This window comes from Pygocentrus nattereri, chromosome 1 (genome assembly GCF_015220715.1).
Source record: "Pygocentrus nattereri isolate fPygNat1 chromosome 1, fPygNat1.pri, whole genome shotgun sequence".
In the NCBI taxonomy this organism is placed as follows: domain Eukaryota; kingdom Metazoa; phylum Chordata; class Actinopteri; order Characiformes; family Serrasalmidae; genus Pygocentrus; species Pygocentrus nattereri.
In genome coordinates, this window is record NC_051211.1 from 5,054,377 (window position 1) to 5,076,868 (window position 22,492).

The 22,492-nt window shown below is 42.0% G+C and overlaps 1 protein-coding gene across 21 annotated transcripts in view; it reads left to right on the forward strand.

Annotated features, from left to right (window-relative positions):
- pleca (plectin a) overlaps positions 1–22,492 on the forward strand; it is a 224,683-nt gene that overhangs the window by 183,016 nt on the left and 19,175 nt on the right. For 16 of the 21 annotated variants that reach the window (XM_037541826.1, XM_037541827.1, XM_017721340.2 and 13 more), the window contains 17 exons: positions 1,787–1,880; positions 1,988–2,142; positions 4,186–4,522; positions 4,855–4,932; positions 5,089–5,250; positions 5,423–5,527; positions 6,701–6,796; positions 6,915–7,040; positions 8,750–8,902; positions 11,143–11,297; positions 12,449–12,575; positions 13,468–13,651; positions 15,205–15,237; positions 17,031–17,188; positions 17,284–17,462; positions 18,420–18,558; positions 21,821–22,177. In XM_037541826.1, coding sequence (XP_037397723.1) covers positions 1,787–1,880; positions 1,988–2,142; positions 4,186–4,522; positions 4,855–4,932; positions 5,089–5,250; positions 5,423–5,527; positions 6,701–6,796; positions 6,915–7,040; positions 8,750–8,902; positions 11,143–11,297; positions 12,449–12,575; positions 13,468–13,651; positions 15,205–15,237; positions 17,031–17,188; positions 17,284–17,462; positions 18,420–18,558; positions 21,821–22,177 — 2,638 coding nt within the window. The remainder of the gene's footprint in view (positions 1–1,786; positions 1,881–1,987; positions 2,143–4,185; positions 4,523–4,854; positions 4,933–5,088; positions 5,251–5,422; positions 5,528–6,700; positions 6,797–6,914; positions 7,041–8,749; positions 8,903–11,142; positions 11,298–12,448; positions 12,576–13,467; positions 13,652–15,204; positions 15,238–17,030; positions 17,189–17,283; positions 17,463–18,419; positions 18,559–21,820; positions 22,178–22,492) is intronic. The other 5 variants (XM_017721336.2, XM_037541811.1, XM_037541823.1 and 2 more) reach the window with 1 other exon arrangement.

The window sequence follows — 22,492 nt, forward strand, 5'->3', positions numbered from 1 at the left end:
AGAAAGGGGCCAGTGTAGTGGTCAGAGACTGAGACAGAGAATTAGCTCTGAAGCTGTGCTGTGGAGTATCTCCAAGACTTAGCCATGGCATTTGTGAACTACACTCATGGACTGGAATATCTGCTTGGCCAGAAGAGGGCGTGAGTGATCCGGCTTATTGATTTGCTGTGGTTGTTGACTGGTTGTTGATGGGTTATTGGTTTTGGGTTTATGTTCTGTAAAACCTACGCTGTGGTACACTTTGGTGGATTAACCATACTGCAACGGCGCAGTTCATACTTAATTACTACATTTTTAAAACCTTTTCTTTAATTTAAACATATTTATTATCAATTTTCAATATCAGTTGTGTTCTGACCAATCTCCATTAGCTGGATTAACCATTAACTGTCTAACCTGCAGGCTTATTGTTCAGCTATTAATCTTATTATTGAGTTTTATTCAGTAACCGCTTTGAAGTTTTCAGTAACTACTATAAAGTATTCAGTACATACTGTGATTTTTTTTATGTATCTGCTTTGCTCAGTAACTACTGTAAATTTCAGTATCTACGACAAATTATTCAGTGACTCCTATGAATTATCCATGAATTAGTATGCATTATTCAGAAGCTACTATGAATTATTCAGTAACCAATATAAATTATTCAGCAACTACTATGACTTATTAATTAATGACCATTATTATAATTATAATGACCGTTATTATGAATGAATGAATGAATGAACTTTGTCAATGCACATTGTACTCGTACACTTGCGCAACAAAATAGAAGTACAACCCCCCACCCTCCCACCACCAAGCGGTAGAAAGAGAAAAATAAAATAAGATACAATAATTTATACACTGTACAAATTCACACCCAGCAGAACGTAAAGAGAAAAAGACGATTGCACACGACCCACCAAACTTTGAATTTTCCTGTTATAAATTGCACTGGCCCTTTAAAATGAATGGCATCACACCACAACCCGATCAGTCACATGTTGGTGTAACAGAGCTGTGGCCTGTAAAAACGGTCTTTTAGTCTGTTTGTCCTTGTTTTCATTTGTCTGTAACGTCTGCCAGATGGCATCAGTTCAAACATTCGGTACCCTGGGCGTGTGCTGTCTTTTTATTAATGACCATAAATTATTCATAACTACTATGCATTATTAAGTACTCTGATTTATCCATGAATTATTATGGTTATTATTCAGTAACTACCACGCATTATTCATCAACAACTATGAATTCTTGAATCACTACTTTGAACTATTCGTTATCCTCTATGAATTATTCAGTAGGTATTATGCACTGTAGTAATTACTGTGAATTATTTGGTAACTATTATGAATTATTCAGTATCTTCTATGGATTTTTCAGTAGGTATTATGCACTGGAGTAATTACTGTGAATTGTTCCGTAACTTCTATAAATTAAGTGGTTAAGGATTAGTATGTTTTCAAATACTATGGTGACGCCTCAGTCTCTGATTTATTGAGTCACCTGGGATTTTCACATTTTGGCTAATAAAGACGGTTCAATCTGTCAGTCAAGAAGACGTCCCAAGGGACAATTTCATGTGCACTTATAGTTTTTTACACAAACGCTACACACAAAAAAACCTCTTTACAACACACTGAACACCCAATAAAATGAGAACCAATCAAACTAGAGAAGAGCGTTAATGACTGGCCTGAAGGCTAAACTGGACATCTTGTGATTTGTTTTAAATGACCTTGACCTTGATGTCTGTGAGCTATGAAGAGAAGTGAGTTGTGATTGGTGGTTGTAATGTGTGTAGGCTGGAGCGGCTGCAGAGGACGGTCAGTAAGGTGCAGATGGAGTCAGGCGTGTGTGAGGAGCAGCTGAACCAGGTGGAGGCGCTGCTACAGACGGTGAGACACTTAAGGTTATAGACTCACAACAAAACAGCTCACAAAGACCCAGCAACGTTGTATGATCAGTAATTATGATATTCATTTGGTGTCAATGTTCCTGACAGGACATGCGCTCGCTGGGAGCAGGAAAGCCCGTCCAGCACGCGGCAGAGATCGAGGCAGACCTGGACAAGGCCGAGAGCATGATCCGCATCCTCTTCAACGACGTGCAGCTCCTGAAGGACGGGCGCCACCTACAGGCAGAACAGATGTACAGACGGTGAGTGGAGTTTGAACAAGAAGGTGAAACTGAGTTCTTCTCACAACAACTTAAAGGGGAAATCCACCCATTTTTCCAAATTTTTACATAATTAAATCACTGAGATGTTTGATGTGAAATAGTTCATTGTTGAGGAACTTACAAACTCAGATTTTTTACAATGGAGATGATGGGACCAGAGGTCTTTATGTCTGTGCCAATCGAGCCATTTCGTTTGCTTACATTTAACTTTCACGTGAAGTGCTGATGATGGCAAAATAGTGGGAGGTCCAGTATTTTTTGGAACCCACATGTACCTCTCCACTCCACTGTTTTAGGCCAAAACCGTCTCAAAAGTGTCCCCAAACAATGTCACGGCATCAGGCAGCGTACGCTTTAAAACTTTAAAACAACAAAAAAAACCATCAAGGTTAACTTGAACTGTTCGTGGAACTTCAAATAATTAACAAAGGTTAAACATAAAATACTCTTCTGTTAATTTTACAAGGTTAAAGAAGTCAAGATTTCAGTTTAACCCGGTTATTTACTTCTTTAGTTTAAAATCCGCCTTACTTTTCACACTGTATTTCTAATCATTTAATCCCCGTCACGTCCAGTTCTGACTCTGCAAGTTTCTCTTGAGTGGAATATTTCACATCAGTTTACTTTGAATGACTCTGGTAGCATCTTAATGAAAAATGGTGCAATTTCCCTTTAAAAAACAGCACCTTTAGGTATCATTAGAAGTGTTGAATAAAGTTTGAGTTTGTTACGCCACAATTATGTAAGAAAAAGTTAAATGACTTCTTCTGAACAGTCGTCCGTTTATTTAAGCGGCCAGTCGTTGCAAACCAGCGTAATAATTTATATCGAATGTCACCAAACTTTTGATGTGTACATCACACATTCACACGGTTGTAGACCCCCCGCTCATCCAAGGTTTCCTCTGAAATGAAGGCTGTTAACAGGGAGTTTGATCCTCTTTGCTGCAGTAACAGCCTCGACTCTTCTGGGAAGGCTTTACACTAGATGTTGGAACCTTGCTGTGAGGATTTGATTGAGCGTTAGTGAGGTCAGGTACTGATGTTGGATGATCGGTTCTGGAGCACTCCAACTCATCCCAAAGCTACTGGTGAAGGTCCATCAGACCAGAGAGTGCGGTTCCTCTGCTCCACAGTGCAATGACGGGGTGTGTTGTAAGGTGCTCCAGCCCATGCTTAGCGCTGGATATGGTGACCTCATGTGCGGCTGGTCCAGAAATTCCCATTCTATTAATCAGTGCTTCTCTGTGGAGATTGTACAAGCTGTGAATGTCTACACTCTCAGAAATAGAGGTAGTAAACTGTCACTGGGTCAGTGCCCCTATTGTCATTGGGGTGGGACCCTCGAGGTACGTCTCAGTACCTTCAGTCAGGGAACATAACTGAACCATAATCCACTGAGATGATCTGTTCTAAGCTGCACACACTCCACACACCCCGCCTCGCCTCCAGGCTTTTATTCTACTGCTCTGATTTAAAACATTTGGTTATGAAAAGGTGCAAATATGAACTTTTCACCTGGAGAAACTGATTTAATTTGGGGCAGTTGTGGGCTGGAAGTTAGGGAACTGGCCCTGTGACCGGAAGGTCGCCGGTTCGATCCCCAGGGCCGACAGTCCATGACTGAGGTGTTCTTGAGCAAGACACCTAACCCCCAACTGCTCCCCAGGCGCTGTGGATAGGGCTGCCCACCGCTCCGGGCAAGTGTGCTCACTGCCCCCTAGTGTGTGTGTCTATTCACTAGTGTGTATGTGGTGTTTCACTTCACGGATGGGTTAAATGCAGAGGTGGAATTTCCCCGTTTGTGGGATTAAAAAAGTATCACTTAACTTAAGGTTCAGAATCAGACCTTAAACCCACTGTAGAACCTTTGAGGGAACATTTACACTGTTTGTACCCTGATTAACCAAAAGTCTACCTGCGCAGAACCTTCATCTCTAACGGTGTGTGTCACTAATGAATGCATTTTAAAGCCGATGTAGCCTTCCTGCTGATGGATTACTCGCTCTGTGTTTCTTCTTAGGGTTTACCGTCTCCATGAGCGTTTGGTGAACCTGCGCAGTGAGTACAACCTCCGTCTGAAATCAGGAGTGACCGTGTCCCAGGTGCCCCTGACACAGATGTCCATGACACAGACCCTGCAGCAGTCCCCGCAGCGCGTGCGGCCCGAGCTGGACGAGGTCACACTCCGGTACATCCAGGACTTGCTGGCCTGGGTGGAGGAGAACCAGCGGCGCATCGACGGCTCAGACTGGGGCTCGGACCTGCCTGCCGTCGAGTCCCAACTGGGCAGCCACCGCGGCCTGCACCAGTCCATAGAGGACTTTAAGTCCAAGATTGACCGTGCAAGGGCTGATGAGGTAAAAGCATTTGTTGATTTGGGTGCAGGGGGGTGTACTTGGTGCTGGGGGAGTTTACTGTAGCACATTTATGGAACATTTAGGATCTTCTTCTACCTGGAAATCGTTTAATTTGGAAGATAGTTACTGTTATTGACTGTCTCTATATCTCTGTGACCACGCAGTGACTCAGTTATGACTTTGTAAAAAAATAAATAAATAAAATAGTGCATGTTGAAATCAAATTTCCCCGTATCGTTTTCTTTTGTAATCCCTTACGTTCTAGATATTAACCAGGTAGATATTGCACCTTAAGATTGATTAATGACATTGTCTCTGTTGATTCCTCTCAGAATCAGTTAACCCATGCCAGTAAAGGAGCGTACAGAGACTACCTGGGCAAGCTGGACTTGCAGTACAGCAAACTGCTGGTATGTTTTCAGGCGCATTTGCAGACCATTTTAAAACGGTTAATTGTTTTCAGGATTAAAATTTGTCTAATTTAATAGAAGGACATGCCAAGCAGCTTCTGCTTTGACGGGTTTTGCGGCCTTCCTTTATTGTTCTCTCTGTTCTTTCTCTTCCAGAACTCCTCAAAAGCCCGTCTGCGCAGCCTGACGCAGCTGCATGCATTTGTCGTAGCTGCCACTAAAGAGCTGATGTGGCTGAATGAGAAAGAGGAGGAGGAGGTGAACTACGACTGGAGTGACCGTAACACCAACATGACTGCTAAGAAGGATAACTACTCGGTAGGGCCAGTTCCTCGGGAATTCTGTTACCAGTAGCGTAGCCCACTGAGTTAGTTTTGATAGATTTCTGTAATTATAAAATGCCATGATCTTCTACCTCAACCAGTTGTAATAGTGTGTGGTAATAATCAGATTGACCTGGATGTGGGAGTCTAAAAGTGTCATGTGACAGGGTTTGATGCGAGAACTGGAGCAGCGGGAGAAGAAAGTGAACAGTGTGCAAGCCACCGGAGAGAAACTGCTGAAGGAAGGCCATCCAGCCAGGAGCACAGTGGAGGCAAGTATTAAATAGGTGGAACCCAGGAATCTAGAAATGAAAGAAAACCTGTTTAACCCTTGTGTGGTGTTGGGGTCTGTGGGACGCATTTCTAGTCTTTACCAAAAGAAAGAATGATGGGATTTATTATTATTATTTATTATTTCAACCTCAGATTTCTTGGCTTTTCTCATTTTCTGTGAAGAACGTATAAAATAACCCATTTTCAGGGTCTTCACTCTGTTCACCCCCCATCTATATTACACATGTGGTGTTGTGCTGAACCCGTGGGGAGTGAAAGTGTGGAGGTGCTGTGTCCTTCGCTCTGTTCTCCTCCTACATGGCCTGCTGTTAGTGTGTGTGAGTGTGTGTGTGTGAGTGTGTGTGTGTGTGTGTGTGTGTGTGTGTGTGTGTGAGGGTGGACAACATGGACAGGCTGCTGACTGGCTACAGCTGCTAAAGGAGAACCCTACACTGGGCACATGTTTAAAAAATCTTGTATTTTTACATAAATTATTATGTCTGTTTTGATTAAAAAAGCAAAAAAAACCCCAATAATGTAACCACACACACACACACACACACACACACTTTCTAAGCCGCTTCTCCCTCAGGGTCGCAGGGGGCAAAATAATTTATAAAATAACAAAATATATACAAATATAAATATCTAAATTATATTGCAATATTTAATAAAATATATAAAAATAATAAAAATATTAAAAGTAAAATAAAAGATCGTCCAAGGCATATATGCCATGAGGAATCCAGTAGTGATACAGATCAATATTATTATTATCTACAATAGTCAAGAAAGCAGTATTTGGTTATCTGTGGTTATCTAGAGGCTGGAGGTTAGGGAACCGGCCCTGAGGTCGCCGGTTCGATCCCATGAGCTGACAGTCCATGACTGAGGTGTCCTTGAGCAAGACACCTAACCCCCAACTGCTCTCCGGGCGCTGCAGATAGGGCCGCCCACCTCTTCGGGCAAGTGTGCGCACTGCCCCCTAGTGTGTGTGTGGTGTATCACTGCACGGGTGGGTTAAATGAGGAGGTGAAATTTCCCTGTTGTGGGACTACTAGCGGTCACTTAATCTAATCTTAATTTGAACGCTGACTAACTTCATTGGCTGTTTTGAGAGGTGTATCAGCCGTGCTGTTCCATCATCGGTTAATCTTCTGTTCCCTCTGTAGGCCTTCATGGCAGCTCTGCAGACTCAGTGGAGCTGGATGCTGCAGTTGTGCTGCTGTATTGAGACCCATCTCAAGGAGAACACCGCCTACTTCCAGGTATCTTAACACAGAGCTGGTTAATATTAATACATAATTAGAATCTCCACCCTGTGCTGTCAGACCTATCAAGCTAAAACTAACGTATGCGCTCTAAGTGGTGTTCTCTGTCCACCAGTTCTTTTCAGACGTGAAAGAGGCAGAGGAGAAGATGAAGAAGATGCAGGAGGCGATGAAGAAGAAGTACATTTGTGACCGCTCCATCACGGTCACTCGTCTGGAGGACCTGCTGCAGGATGCTGTGGTGAGTACTGAGCTAACGTATGACCTAGATCACGGGTTTGTCTTGAACTTTCTTTACAATGTAATAACTCAGGAAAATTTGGTAACACTTTCTATGAATGTCACGTTTGTAAGCATCTATAAACACATTTATAACAGGTTATAATGCATTCGCTAGGCATTATAAACATGGTTATACATTTTTATAAAAAATAAATTACACTGAATTACATTTTATAGCCATGTTTATTATACATTTTGGCTTGTTAATGTAATGCATTATAATGTTATACTCTCAAAGAAGCTTCGGGGCTTTAGTCCTGAATAGTCAGGTGTTCCAAACTGGCCGTCCAGCCTAGAATCACTGCTACAAGAGCTTTTCTCACCCAGCGCCTCACTTTAAATGTTACATTACAACAGCAAACCAAGTACCCATCAGCCCCTCCCCTGAACCCCCTCTGACATCACACTGAGCGTGAAGTCACTGTGGAGTGAAGGCCTGGAGAGGCCTGATCCCTCACTGGTTCTAATATCAAATGCTAGAACCCTTCACTCTGTAACGTCACTACACTACAGTGATGCTCATTTCTGCTGGCGTTCTGTTGGATATGCAGTGTTAAGTGAGTGTCAGGCTAACGGTGGTGCACATTAACAGTGGTGTTCATTGACTTTCCCACATTGGGTGAAACTCTGATGTTGCTCTAGTTTAAACATTTGAAGCCTGTAATGAGCTTTATTGTGTTTTAGTGTTTCAGTAAATCCTTCAGTAAATACTTCAACTTGAAACCTCACTCTTAACCCTGGAGGAGGCTTTAGTCCAGCACGCCTCACTTTACTTAGAGCGGACAAATACAGCTTATGAGCTCTTATCATTTGCTATGAACAGAACTTATAATGCATTGCATTAACAATTCATAATGCATAACATGCATGGCTATAACATAATGCATTTTTATAAATATTTATAGCCATGTTTATGATGCCTTATGAATGCATTATAACATGCTATGAATGTGTTTATAGGTGCATCTAAGGGTCAGGTATGAAACTATGATTTGAAATTATAAATTGTGAAGCCCCTGGTCTGCATGCATGTACGCTGTGCAGCTGATACAAACATTAACATATAAATTATTGATAAGGCCAAAAATTCAGGTGCTCCTTATTTTTGGTCACACTGTATTTGGATGGTCCCCTATAGACGCTCTACAGATACTGAAATCATTAACACCTTCTGGTGATGTTTAGTTGATTATCAACAACATTAAGGTTATGATTAGGGTTAGGAGTAGGTGTAGGTTTTGCCTTGAGGTTAAGCTTAAGGTTAGAGTTAAGCTCTTTCACACTAAACTTGAAGTTCAGTTGCATTTAATGGCTATTTAGTTGAATGATACTGAATGACCATCTATGTAAAGTGTCGTCCTTAGTTTTGCTTTGTTCATACAGCAATTTTTAATTCTTACATTTGGAAAAAAATCCAACACTTCAAAAAAAAAAAAAAGAGTGGATACTTTATTGAATATAATTATAATTAAAATACATTTAAGCATTTCAAAATCAGAGCAGTTAAATGACCACCTGCAGTTTTACACCCTAACATTGACATCTTGATAGTTAACGAAATATCCTGTTCCATTATGAAGGTCCTAGATTCTATTGACAGTTTCTTGATTTCCATAGTTAAAGGAATTTACCCGAACAGGATCGTATGACCTTCTTTATTCCCCACAGGACGAGAAAGAACAACTCACTGAGTTTAAGACTCACCTGGATGGCCTGAATAGGAGAGCAAAGACAATCATCCAGCTGAAACCCAGAAACCCTGCAATGCCCATCAAAGGCAAACTCCCCATCCAGGCCGTGTGCGACTTCAAACAAATGGAGGTATGAAAGAAGATTCTATCGAGTGGTTATTACTCTGATATTACTGGTCCTCAGCCATAAAACTCATTTATCAGCCCCTCGTGCTAAGCTGCTGACTAGTGTCACAGAGATGGCTTATTGAATAAAAGGCATGATTGTCACATGGAGTGATCAGGGCTTCACAGCCAGGGGCGGTCTTTGTGCTAAGCAAGGGCCCATGAAAAATAATCTACACTATGGAGAGGAGGTTCATCTGTATGATTTTTTAGGTGTTGAGAGGAAAAAAAATCTAATGAAGTCATTCAAGTGTAGCATAGAAACACAAAAAGACTGAGGAAAGCAAAAAGTTTGCTGCTACACTCCCGAAGCTGACTTCATGTTTTCATAGCAGAGCATACGTAATGCAAGTATTAATGTTAGTATACAGTTCGAATGTTGGCCTAATTACTCATAAAAAGTCCATTACGAATGCCTAATTACTTCTCTCAAAATGTCATGGAATTGCTTTACTTACTGTGGTGTTTAAAAGTTTGTGAACCCTTGAGAATGTTCTCTACTTCTGCATATATTTGACTTAAAACTGCATCAGATTTTCACACAAGCCCTAATAGGAGATTCTTGATACTTGGGCGTTTATTTATTGAGGAAAACGATACAATATTACAGATCTGTGATTATACAACGGTGCGTTCCGGCCACGCAGCCTGATTGGTTGAGAGGCGTTCTAATCGTGGTGTTATTTCACCATAACATCACAGGTTTTTCACAAACACTGCGTCACTCCGCTGAGACGCCGTTGCTAAGCAACGACTTTGACAGCTGTAGGAGACGCTCGAGCCGTTTGAACGTTTTTACTTTGCCACAAACAGAAAACGGACACTTCTAAGATCACAGCTGACCGACAGCCGATTTGGTCCGACTCTGAAGACGAGATGACACTAAATTAATGAGCAGCTTTTTAGTCGGCAGCTGTGACAGAAGAACAGCTGAACAACCTGGAATCAGCCAGAAATGAACCCAACACCATTCGCCAAACTAAACGGGCCGTAAGAAGCTTTACAGACCGGCTGGAACAAAACAACATTAATACTGATCTGGAGAAACTGACCAAACTGTTTTATGGCTCAGTCTGAACTTCAAAAGGCGGGGCTTACAGCAGACTGTGCAGCGAGTGGGCGGAGCTCGTTACTCTGACGCAGCACCAAGCTGCTCGTTAAGGAGCTATAATTAGGAGGAAGGAACTGAACATTAAAACATATTAAACGCCGCGTTCACGGCCAGTTTATTCATTTCTTACTGTATTTATTTAGCTGCTGTATTAAAGCAGTAGAGCACTCAGGAGTGAGTTACCAAATCACAGCTGTGATGTTATAGTGATAACAAAGTCCCTCTCGGGTTCTGCTGCTTAAGTGGCAAAAGTCTATGAGCCTTTGCTTTCAGTACCTGGTGTGAACGCCCCCCCCCCCCCATTTTCCTTAATAAATAAATGACCAAGTCTATTATTTTTGTCTCGTATGTTTAATTTGGTTCTCTTTATCTAATTTTCTAAATTGTGTGCAAATCTAATGAATCTGAAGTCGAATTTATGCAGAAATATAGAAAATTCGAAAGGGTCACAAACGTTCAAGCACCACTGTGTTACTAGAAAAATTCATCTCTTTACTCATTACTTCACTTCTGTGTTGCTCTGTACCAAATGATTTCTGTATGCTGGCAGATAATTTAGCTTATTTCAAGCATTCTTTCTTAAAACAATCGAAATGATCTGCTAATGTAGTGAGAGAATCTCCCTTAATCAAACGTAAGTACTAACAATCTTATTTTACCAACAATCTCAAAATAAGAATTTATTGACATATCAATTTGGTTTTGGACTATTTCCCTTTCCCAAATGGGATTTTCTGTAGTGTAAATGGTTGCGGACCTCATGAGTGCAGAGTCTCCAAGAGCGTGTAAAGGGGCCTCATTCCTGTCTTTCGTCTAGAGCCCCCAAATCACTGAATGCAGTTTAAGTAATGTTCCCAGCAAGACCCACAGACCAAGCCTCTGTTTCTCCACCTTTATTGACAGTTTACACCAGACGGATCTTTCATCGCATGTCCTTAACATGGCAGTCTCTGTGTTTTAGTGCTTTTTTAATCACAACTCCTTGTAATATTTCTTTAATGAGACTGAAGTCTTAGTAATCTTGAAATAATCTCTGCTATGTTGCTTTGTTGCCCTCTTGCTTGAAATATTGATTGATTATGTGTTTTCTCCAGATCACAGTGCACAGGGGAGACGAATGTACACTGCAGAACAACTCCCAGCCTTTTAAGTGGAAGGTGAGGAGCTCCGGTGGTAGTGAAGCCACAGTGCCGTCAATCTGCTTCATCGTCCCACCCACCAACAAGGAAGCTGTGGAGAGCACTTCTGGGTAACGGAGTTTTACTGTCTCTCTGTTCTTAATCATACTGACTACATTGGATCATGGGGCAGTTTTTTTTTTACATTGTTTATTGTTATTTATTATATTCACATAAATAATATATATATATATATACATCATATATATGATCATAATCATATTTGCCCATGCTCTGCTCGTTTGGCAAGCAGTGCCCCTGGTCAGATGACCTGTTTTTGCTGTGAAAATAACACATGATATACAGAAAACACACTTCTGCACACTTTAATGCACAATTACTGTTTATTTGCAGAGTTTATGGTTTATAGTGAAATGTGGCCTGTGAAAACGTTATGGCACTGGGTTTTTCCGCTAGGTTAAATTCAGCTAATACACAGAAAAAGTGCACTAAAACTTGCAGAACATGCTACATTTTAAACGTGTTTACTGGAGTGGTTGTGTTAACTTATTCTGACTCGGAAAAACAACACAACATGCCATTTGACCAGGGCTGTTGAAACCTCTCCATTGGACTGCAAGGCTAAGATAAGATCTTTCATGAATAGCAATGATAAAAGTTTTTGGCTCAGCGCGACTTATTATTTACCCTTAGAAGCCGAGTTTTTGTTTATTGTAACGTACAAGAAAGTAGATTAACATTCATTTTACGTTGTGTTCTACTTCAGTGTCCTCTTTTTCTCAGAAATAAACCATAATCAATGCTTACCAATGTAGCGTGCATTAAAAGTTTCAAATCCACTTTTAGAAGGTTGGTTAGTGTAGTGGGTAACAGCTCTGCCTTCCAGGCTGTAGGCTGGGGTTCAGTGGCTGCCTGGGCAAACGCCCTACACTATACCAATACGAGTCCTTGGGCAAGACTCCCAACACTGCATGCAGCTACCTGTGTAAAATGATCAAATCGCTCTGGATAAGAGCGTCAGCCTAAGAATGTAAATGCTAAGAATCCACAGAAACGTTCCACGAAATATCTCCCATAGTTTTAATAATCAAGGAGCGGGAAATAATTCATAGCGAATCATGACCTGCTTTTGTCGGTGCCGGTGATGCAGTAACTGCCGCCTGTAAGGGTTAAGCCTGAGCCTCGGGTCATTTGCTTTTATATTCGAGCAGTATCTGTGAATGAGAAAGATCATGCCTGTGCTTATCTTGTCGTACTTCAGTTTGGACTCAAGTCTGCAGAAGCTGATGATCCTCTGGCAGAAGCTGCATGTGGACATGAAGAGTCTGCTGTCCTGGCAGTACCTCATGAGGGACATTCAGTATATCAACTCCTGGAACTTCATTGTGGTAAAAACCGTTTATTCGCTGTACTCTAGTACCTACAAAGCAGCCTTTTTAGAAACTATACTGGCATAACCCCCAACCCTCCTCTGAAGCCCTAGTTCGGAATTTTTCGATTTTTATAAAGAGCAATTTTAGGTTTCTGCACACAGGACACAGGACACCTGCACACGGTACTCTTGCTGTGCTCTCTCTTAGTGACTGGGTTGGCCACGGAACTGTAAATATACTTATTTACACAGGACAATAGGCAAAAAATAAAACATGAACACAAGAAGAGTCTAGAAGACTCAGTGCTAGCCTGAACTATGTTGACTTAAGAAAAACGTATAACGTTTCGGTAACACTTTATTTGAAGGCTACCTACATAAGGGCTTTATGACGCATTCATAAGCACTGAATAATGTGTTTATGAAGCTACTTGAACATTTATTAAGTGCTTATGTCGGTTCTCGCAACATAATAAGAATAAACGTTGAACATATTTACAGCACTAAACATATTTAAACACTATACATAATTGCATCAATCATCTTATCATGCCATGGAGGGAAGGGGGGGTGGTTTCCAGGCATATTTAACCTGATATCAGTACAATGTCGTCTTAAGAATGCTGACATAAATAGTTATGTATAGTGTTTTAAATGTGTTTAGTGCTGTAAATATGTTTGTTTATTCTTATTATGTCAGTGCAATGTCATTTATTTCATAAAACATCTTATGTCAGGTTGTGAGAACCGACATAAGCACTTAATACATGTTCAAGCAGTGCTTCATAAACACATTATTCAGTATTTATGAATGTGTTATGAAGCCCTTATGTAGGTAGCCTTCAAATAAAGTGTTACCAAAGTTTCTAATATTCTTTTACCACTATTCCCTTACTCCATTCTCCCAGTTCAAGACTCTGAAGGTGGAGGAGTACCGTCAGGCTCTGAAGAACCTGGAGCAGCACTATCAGATCTTCATGCGCGACAGCCAGGATTCTGACCTCTTTGGCCCAGATGACCGCATGCAGGTGGAGAGTGCTTACAGCAAAGCCAACCAGCACTACGACAACCTGCAGCGCTCCGTGGAGCAAGGTGAGTGTTCCACCCCACAGAAGTCATTTCAGTTGGTGTTGCTGTACTGAAATCCACCGCACCTCTCTTATTATAACGCTTAAAGGCGTATCTAAGGTCAGTAGTGACCTGTATCATCATTTTGGGCATACAAGGTTTTGTTCTGATAGCAGTGCAATTTAATTCATATTCTAAAAATAAAGCTTTTAATGCTAAGTTTAGAGTAATTTGCATTGCCTTCTCTAATATGAAGTCATAGAAGTAGTGTTTTTGTATACACACACAAACTGTCCACACACACAGCACTGTGTGAAAGTTTTAGGCATCTAAGATCATTTTTAAACAGTTGACCTCAGCAGTGAGTTTATCACAATATACATTAGAATAAAGTCGTATTCATAATTCAGATAAACAGCAAAACAATAAAAAGTAACAAGAATTTCTCGGGTCCATATTTTTCCTGGACACCTTCACAGCCGCCACAGAGACTCGTTAATATCATCAATTACATCATGAGCTCAATTTACTGAGCACTGATTGGTCAAACCAGGAGCTGCTTTTTAACTACATATAATACTGGGCTTCCTCGAGGAGAGGCTTGGAAATGGGTAAACAAACACACCAACATCCAGAAAATCACTATTTATTATATATATGTAGATCAGTGAGCTGAAGGTGCTCTTGTGCAGGCAGAATACTTTAGTGTCACTGCAAATGTTTAGTAAATCTGGCACAAAGTGACAAACTATCCATCCATCCATCCATCCATCCATTTTCTAAGCTGCTTCTCCATCAGGGTCGCGGTGGGGGGGGGGGGGGGGGGGGGGGGGGGGGTCGGGGGTGCTGGAGCCTATCCCAGCAGTCTTCGGGCGGAAGGCAGGATACATCCTGGACAGGTCGCCAGTCCATCGCAGGGCAGACAGACAGACACAGACACAGACAGTCACTCACACCCAGGGGCAATGTAACATGTCCAGTTGGCCCGACTGCATGTCTTTAGACTGTGGGAGGAAACCGGAGAACCCAGAGGAAACCCACGCAGACACGGGGAGAACATGCAAACTCCACACAGAGAGGACCCCGGTCGCCCGGCCGGGGAATCAAACCCAGGCCCTCCTCGCTGTGGGGCGACAGCCACGCCACCGTGCCGCCCAGTGACAAACTAAACATCAAAATATAAGAGAACTTTTTTTTTTATTAGTTCATTATTGTCAGTAAAACCTTTTGACAGGTTCTGAGTTTGTAGAGTTGTGATCTGAGGCTGTGGTTAGTTGCACCTCTACATCCTGTATTACACAGAAAATGCATTTGCCTGATGTATAAAAACTTCTCCCCTGTTATTTTTATCAGGTGCTTTGAGGAAAATCCGATTGATCCCGGCTTTCCATGTTTCGGTTTGACTACATTAGCGCTGTGCTATAAACAGGGGCTTTATTTTATTTACACTTAATTGCATATTGAATAGGGATTTGTACACAGCAAAGAATCATTTAACGTCTACCAAAACCGCCTGATCCCCTGGTTATAGCCATTGATCCAAACATCGAACGATAACTGTACAATTCATGTTGCAGAACCTGTCGTCGTCTCCAGAGACAGAACTGCCGGTAAAGATTTGAGATTGGATTTGAAAGTCAATTAACCGCATCTGTCATGACACTCACCTATATTTTCTGTGTCACTTCATATTCATATCTTTACCATCACACCCACGTTTGCATCCTCTTGCCACCCGTTGCTGTCTGTCTTAACACAAAGCCGTATGACTGTGAAGAAATGCACAGCTGGACTGCTTTTAGCTTTGATTCACAGGCTGTTCCACTTTGTTATGCATGAATCGTGATAATTATGAGAGTCTGTTTATCTGTTGCCTTGAATTCTACACCGTGGGGAAAAAAACTAATTAATATTCACTTAAATATTGCTGATAATTGATGACCGCTATGTTTCTACTGTAAGATGTAGTGAAATCTTCTCAGATGTATCGATCTGAAGTTGCCAGTTCAGCTGCATCAGTTTTTGGAATATTAGAAACTATTACACTCACTTAGAGCTGGCCCGAATAGCTCGAATAACCAAGTATGCATACCAGTTTTGTTTGTATTTACTTGTCTGTTCAATATTTGATTCACCACATTAAACAGCCTACACCACATTGCATCAGTAAAAGCCTTTAGATGGTCCAGTTATTGTTTAAGGATGGAAAAGTTAATAATGAATCAATTATAGCTGGTTTAGCTCAATTATAGCTGGTTTAGCTCAATTCATTCCAGGCATCCACTACCAGACTGTAGTCCATCTGTTTCTCTGATACTTTGTTACCCTGTTCTTCAGTGGTCAGGACCCCCATGGACCCTCACAGAGCAGGTGCTATTTGGGTGGTGGATCATTCTCAGCACTGCAGTGACACTGATGTGTTGTGCTGGTCTGAGTGGATCAGACACAGCAGTGCTGCTGGAGTTTTTAAACACTGTGTCCACTCACTGTCCACTCTGACACTCCTACCTTGTCGGTCCACCTTGTAGATGTAAAGTCAGAGACGACAGCTCATCTGCTGCTGCACAGTTTGTGTTGGTCGTCCTCTAGTCCTTCATCAGTGGTCACAGGACGCTGCCCACAGGACGCTGTTGGCTGGATATTTTTGGTTGGTGGACGATTCTCAGTCCAGCAGCGACACTGAGGTGTTTAAAAACTCCAGCAGCACTGCTGTGTCTGATCCACTCAGACCAGCACAACACACACTAACACACCACCATCACATCAGTGTTACTGCAGTGCTGAGAATGATCCACCACCCAAATAGTACCTGCTCTGTGAGGGTCCATGGGGGTCCTGACCACTGAAGAACAGGGTAACAGAGTATCAGAGAAACAGATGGACTACAGTCTGTAACTGTAGAACTACAGAGTGCAGCTATACAGTAAGTGGAGCTGATAAAATGGACAGAGGGCGGAGAAACGAGGAGGTGTAACTGTTGTGTATTAACTAGTGAAGAGGCCATGAATTATATAAATATTATTGTTTTTAAGAGAACAAGTGTTTGGGTACTCATTCAGAAACACAGATGAGTATGTACAGTGCTGTTCAGGCCAGCCCTACGGTCAGTTACCACAGTATTCAAGAAAGTGTGTGCTCATGTTTTTTGGTCAAAATACAACTGTCAGTCTGTTTTTAGATGTGGCAAAAATAAGCAAATGACTCACCAACAAACGGCCAAATTTGAAATTCTGGTCATTTGGTTTCTTTTGCCATGTTGACCTACAAACTATACTAATTTCTTTGTAGGTCAGCAGATTTGAGGTCATCACTGGGATCATCCTGGCTCATTCGATCCAGGATTGTCTCTTTGTCTGGTCTAACGTGTAGACCCACTGTAACGCACATCATCTCCCCCACACAGGAGAGCAGGATGAATCCGTATGTAAGAGCTACATCACTCAGATTAAGGACCTGAGGCTGAGGCTGGAGGCCTGTGAGTCCCGCATGGTCAGCCGTCTCCGGCTGCCAGTGGACAAGGAGCCCCTGAAAGCCTGCGCTCAGAGGACCACTGAGCAGAAGGTGTGGTACATTGGGTCTAGTTTGCATAAAAGACTGCGTCTGTTTGATGTTTATTAGACAAATTGGTTCTATATCTTTATCTTCTCTCCCAACAGAAATTGCAGACAGAGCTGGATGGCATAAAGAAAGATCTGGATGTGGCGGTGAAGCAGAGCGAGGCCGCACTGGCCTCTTCTCAGCAGTCCAGCTCCGCTCCTGTCCTGCGCTCCGAGCTGGACATCACGCAGAAGAAGATGGAGCATGTTTACAGCCTGTCCTCTGTCTACTTGGACAAGTCAGTCATTATATCAGGAATAAATATTCATTGTTTTACTTTTAATGTTACAAAATGTTATTTGAAGCAGTTTTGAACTATTTTTATTGTTCGATTGATCATAAAATACTCCGATCCGACCTGTATAGCTGCACTTTGTAGTTCTACAGTTACAGACTGTAGTCCATCTGTTTCCCTGATACTCTGTTACCCTGTTCTTCAGTGGTCAGGACCCCCATGGACCCTCACAGAGCAGGTACTATTTGGGTGGTGGATCATTCTCAGCACTGCGGTAAAACTAACGTGGCGGTGTGTTAGTGTGTGTTGCGCTGGTATGAGTGGATCAGACACAGCAGTGCTGCTGGAGTTTTTAAACACCCCAGTGTCACTGCTGGACTAAGAATCGTCCACCAACCAAAAATACCCAGCCAGCAGCGTCTTGTGGGCAGCATCGTCTGACCACTGATGAAGGACTAGAGGATGACCAACACAAACTGTGCAGCAGCAGATGAGCTGTCGTCTCTGACTTTACATCTACAAGGTGGACCGACAAGGTAGGAGTGTCTAATAGAGTGGACAGTGAGTGGACACAGTGTTTAAAAAGTCCAGCAGCACTGCTGTGTCTAAACCACTCATACCAGCGCAACACACACTAACACACCACCACCACGTCAGTGTTACTGCAGTGCTGAGAATGATCCACCACCCTGGTACCTGCTCTGTGAGGGTCCATGGGGGTCCTGACCACTGAAGAACAGGGTAACAGAGTATCAGAGAAACAGATGGACTACAGTCTGTAACTGTAGAACTACAAAGTGCAGCTATACAGTAAGTGGAGCTGATAAGATGGACAGTGAGCTTAGAAACGAGGAGGTGGTCAGAACGTCATGCCTGACTGGTGTATTTACACACTGTAAAGAGCAGCTGATGTTTTCAAACGGTGTAAAAACTCCATGGCAATTTTTTTTCTCCATGTAGGCTAAAGACCATTGACTTGGTCATACGTAGCTCACAAGGGGCTGAAGATCTCCTTAGGAAGTATGAGAACCAACTGCGTGATGTCCACAGAGTTCCTGCAGATGAGAAGGAGGTGGAAGCCAGCCAAGCACAGCTGAAGGTGTGTCCTGACATTTTACTTAAATATCAGCTGGAAATAATACCTAAACCTTATGTGTGGGTTCAGTTTAAAACATGTGCTGGACTTTGTTTTCTAAAGCAATAAAAGCAAATTTACAGTTTTCTTCTTACCTCAACTTTAGTCAGTTAGCAGAGACATTTGGTTGTGTATTATGACTATGAAGCTAATGTAGATTAAGATTAAGAGACCCTTTTTAGTCCCACAATGGGGAAATTTCCCCTCCACATTTAACCCATCCGTGCAGTGAAACACCACATACACTCTAGTGAGCACACACACACTAGGGGGCAGTGAGCACACTTGCCTGGAGCGGTGGGCAGCCCAATCCACAGCGCCCGGGGAGCAGTTGGGGGTTAGGTGTCTTGCTCAAGGACACCTCAGTCATGGACTGTCGGCTCTGGGGATCAAACCAGCGACCTTCCGGTCACGAGGCTGGTTCCCTAACCTCCAGCCCATGAATGCCCAAGGTAGCTAAGAGTAATAGAAGTGTATGTTTGGGGCTGGAGGTCAGGGAACCAGCCTTGTGACCGGAAGGTTGCTGGTTTGATTCCTTCAGCCGACAGTATGTGACTGAAGTGCCCTTGAGCAAGACACCTAACCCCCAACTGCTCCCCAGGTGCCGTGGATAGGGCTGCCCACTGCTCCGGGCAAGTGTGCTCACTGCCCCTTAGTGTGTGTGGGCACTAGTGTGCATGCATGTGGGTGTTTCACTGTACGGACGGGTTATTATGGGTCTGATTTCTCTGTGTGCATACACAGTGACAGATGGTTCTGAATTCAGTTCACTATGACTCATAAATTAGCACCGTTCTTGCCTTAATTTGCTGAGTGGTTGGCTGATTGACTGTAGTGGTATGCAAAACATTTTACTTGATTACCTTGTAGAAAGGTTTGAAGTTGTTTCAGAAGTTTCAGAACTTAAAAAAAATAATAATTTGGCCTTAATTGATTAATTTGGCAGGTCATTAACTGTCATTAGAAATTCTCTGACCTCTCAAACCTTGTTCTAAAGCTCAGCAACCTTGGCCTCCTCTAAGCTGCTGGCTGAGGATCTAAAAAGTTAAGCTAACTGATGCCTGCAAAGCAGGGCAAGGCTATAAAACCATATCAAAGTGCTTCCAGCTCACAGTTTCCACTGGCAGGTAAGGGGAACTGTGGAAGTCAAAGCAAAATCGGGAAGAATCCGTTATGCTCTGGAGTTTGCGAGGCAGCCAGTGGCACAAGAACGTTGCCTGGACAGGTGGATGAATGGGTCGCACTAAGTATCAGTACATTCTGGAAGCAAATGTGACAGTCAGTCAAGAAACTGAAGCTGGCTTTCACAGGACAATGATCCAAAACATGCCTCAAACACCATGAACTGCTTCAAGAACCACAAGCTGAAGGTTGGGATGAGATTAAAAGACTGTGGACAGACCTTAAACATGCTGTGCAAGCAAGAACACCTAAGAATATGACAGAACTAGAAAGACTGGGCCCAAATTCTTAAATTCAGAATAAATAGACAAAATAACGGATTTTTTATTATTATTTTTAATGTAAATGTAAAATTTAAATGTAAATAATGGCAGAATTCCTTTTAATTGTTTGCTTGCATTTTCTTCGCTGTAAACATTTGTCCAGGGAAGCCCAATCTTTTGCGTACAACTGTATAGGTGGGCTAAGGGGAATATTGTCTAAATTTGAATAGAAGTATTTTATAAAGTTAATAAAAATGGATGATTATGAATATCCTATTTCAGTACCACTTTAGAATAAGACTGGCCTTATAAAGTGTTTATAAACGGTTTAAAATTAGTTTATTAATGGTTATTAACAGGCCATGAACAGTTATAACACACAAACAAAAAGAGCAACAGTGATGTTATTTGCCTAATAGTGAACACGCATTCATTTATGCACACACACCTAAAATGATGGTTCTTCAAGGGTTCTTTAGTAAAGAAAATGGTTCTATATTGAACCATGAACACCAAAAGTGCCCTTTACATGATGGAAGGGTTCTTTGCATTGTGAAAGGGTTCTTCAGATTGATGGAGAGGACTGTAGATGGCTCTATATAGAACCTTTTTTGAAAAGGGTTCTATATAGCACCAAAAAGCGTTCTTATGTTGTTCCGATGTCAGGCTAGTTACAATAGAAGAACCCTTTTTGGTTGGTTTTCAAAAGGGTTCTATTCTCCACAATCTAAAGAAACTTTTCACGATGCTAAGAACCCTTTAATGATGCCAAGGCTTCTTGGGGTGTTCATTTGTCTATATAGAACCATATTCTTTACTAAGAACCCTGAAAAAAACGTCATTTTAAGGGTTCTATATAAAACCAAAAGGTGTTCTTCTATTGTTATAATGTCAGGCTTGTTACAGTAGAAGAACATGTTTTGGTGCTATTTAGAACTGTTTTCAAAAGGGTTCTGTTCTCCACAGTCTAAAGAACCCTTTCACGATGCAAAGAACCCTTTAATGATGCCAAGGCTTCTTGGGGTGTTCATTTGTCTATATAGAACCATATTCTTTACTAAGAACCCTGAAAGAAACGTCATTTTAAGGGTTCTATATAAAACCAAAAGGTGTTCTTCTATTGTTATAATGTCAGGCTTGTTACAGTAGAAGAACATGTTTTGGTGCTATTTAGAACTGTTTTCAAAAGGGTTCTGTTCTCCACAGTCTAAAGAACCCTTTCACGATGCAAAGAACCCTTTAATGATGCCAAGGCTTCTTGGGGTGTTCATTTGTCTATATAGAACCATATTCTTTACTAAGAACCCTGAAAGAAACGTCATTTTAAGGGTTCTATATAAAACCAAAAGGTGTTCTTCTATTGTTATAATGTCAGGCTTGTTACAGTAGAAGAACATGTTTTGGTGCTATTTAGAACTGTTTTCAAAAGGGTTCTGTTCTCCATCAATCTGAAGAACCGTTTCACAATGCTCCGAACCCTTTAATCATGCAAAGGGTTCTTGGCGTATTCGTTGTTCTATACAGAATCATTTTCTTTACTGAAGAACCCTTAAAGAACCATGATTTTAAGTGTGTAGTTAAACCGCAATTCCTGCTGGTTGCTTATCCGACTTTCCCCCTTTAATGATTGTTACAACTGTTTACTAATGTTTTTTAAGGCGTTTATGACCTAATTAATAACCATTAATAAACAAATTTCAAACCATTTATAAACAGCAGTCTTATTTTAAAGTAGTACCCATGTTTCAAACTGACAAACTACCCGTTTCTCTCCTCGCCAGAAATTGCACTCTGAGGCTGAAGGTGACCAGCCAGCGTTTGACCGCCTGGAGGCCGAGCTGGGAGAGGCCGTGGCCGTAAACGAGCGCATGTCTCGGGTTCATAGTGAACGCGACGCTGAGCTGGATCACTATCGGCAGCTGGTGTCCAGTCTTAAGGAGCGCTGGCAGGGTGTGTTCGTGCAGTTAGAGCTGCGACAGCACGAGCTGGACCTGCTGGGCAAACAGATGCAGGCCTACAGACAAAGCTACGACTGGCTCATCCGCTGGATTGCAGACGCCAAGCAGAGGCAGGAGAAGATCCAGGCTGTGCCAATCAGTGACGGCAAGGCCCTTAAAGAACAACTGACCCAGGAGAAGGTACTGTATCACGTATGGTGGATGGGGTCCTGGTCACTGGTCTTTAGTGATGGGTGTACAAGTGAAATATGTGCTGCATTCATATGTTACACATAGCATGATGTCACATTGATAAAAAAACGCTGCCTTTGGCCAAGTTTTGAAAAGTTAACTAATTTGGGAATTTGAAGAACGGTCAGTGCTACTCAATGGGCTGACCAAGCCCATCTGATGTTCTGAGTGTGAGCATTCAGGCTCCTTTGCACTGCATATTCATTTCAAACAGCCCTGACACAGCGATCCTTACACCTATACACCTACAGACTACACAAAACC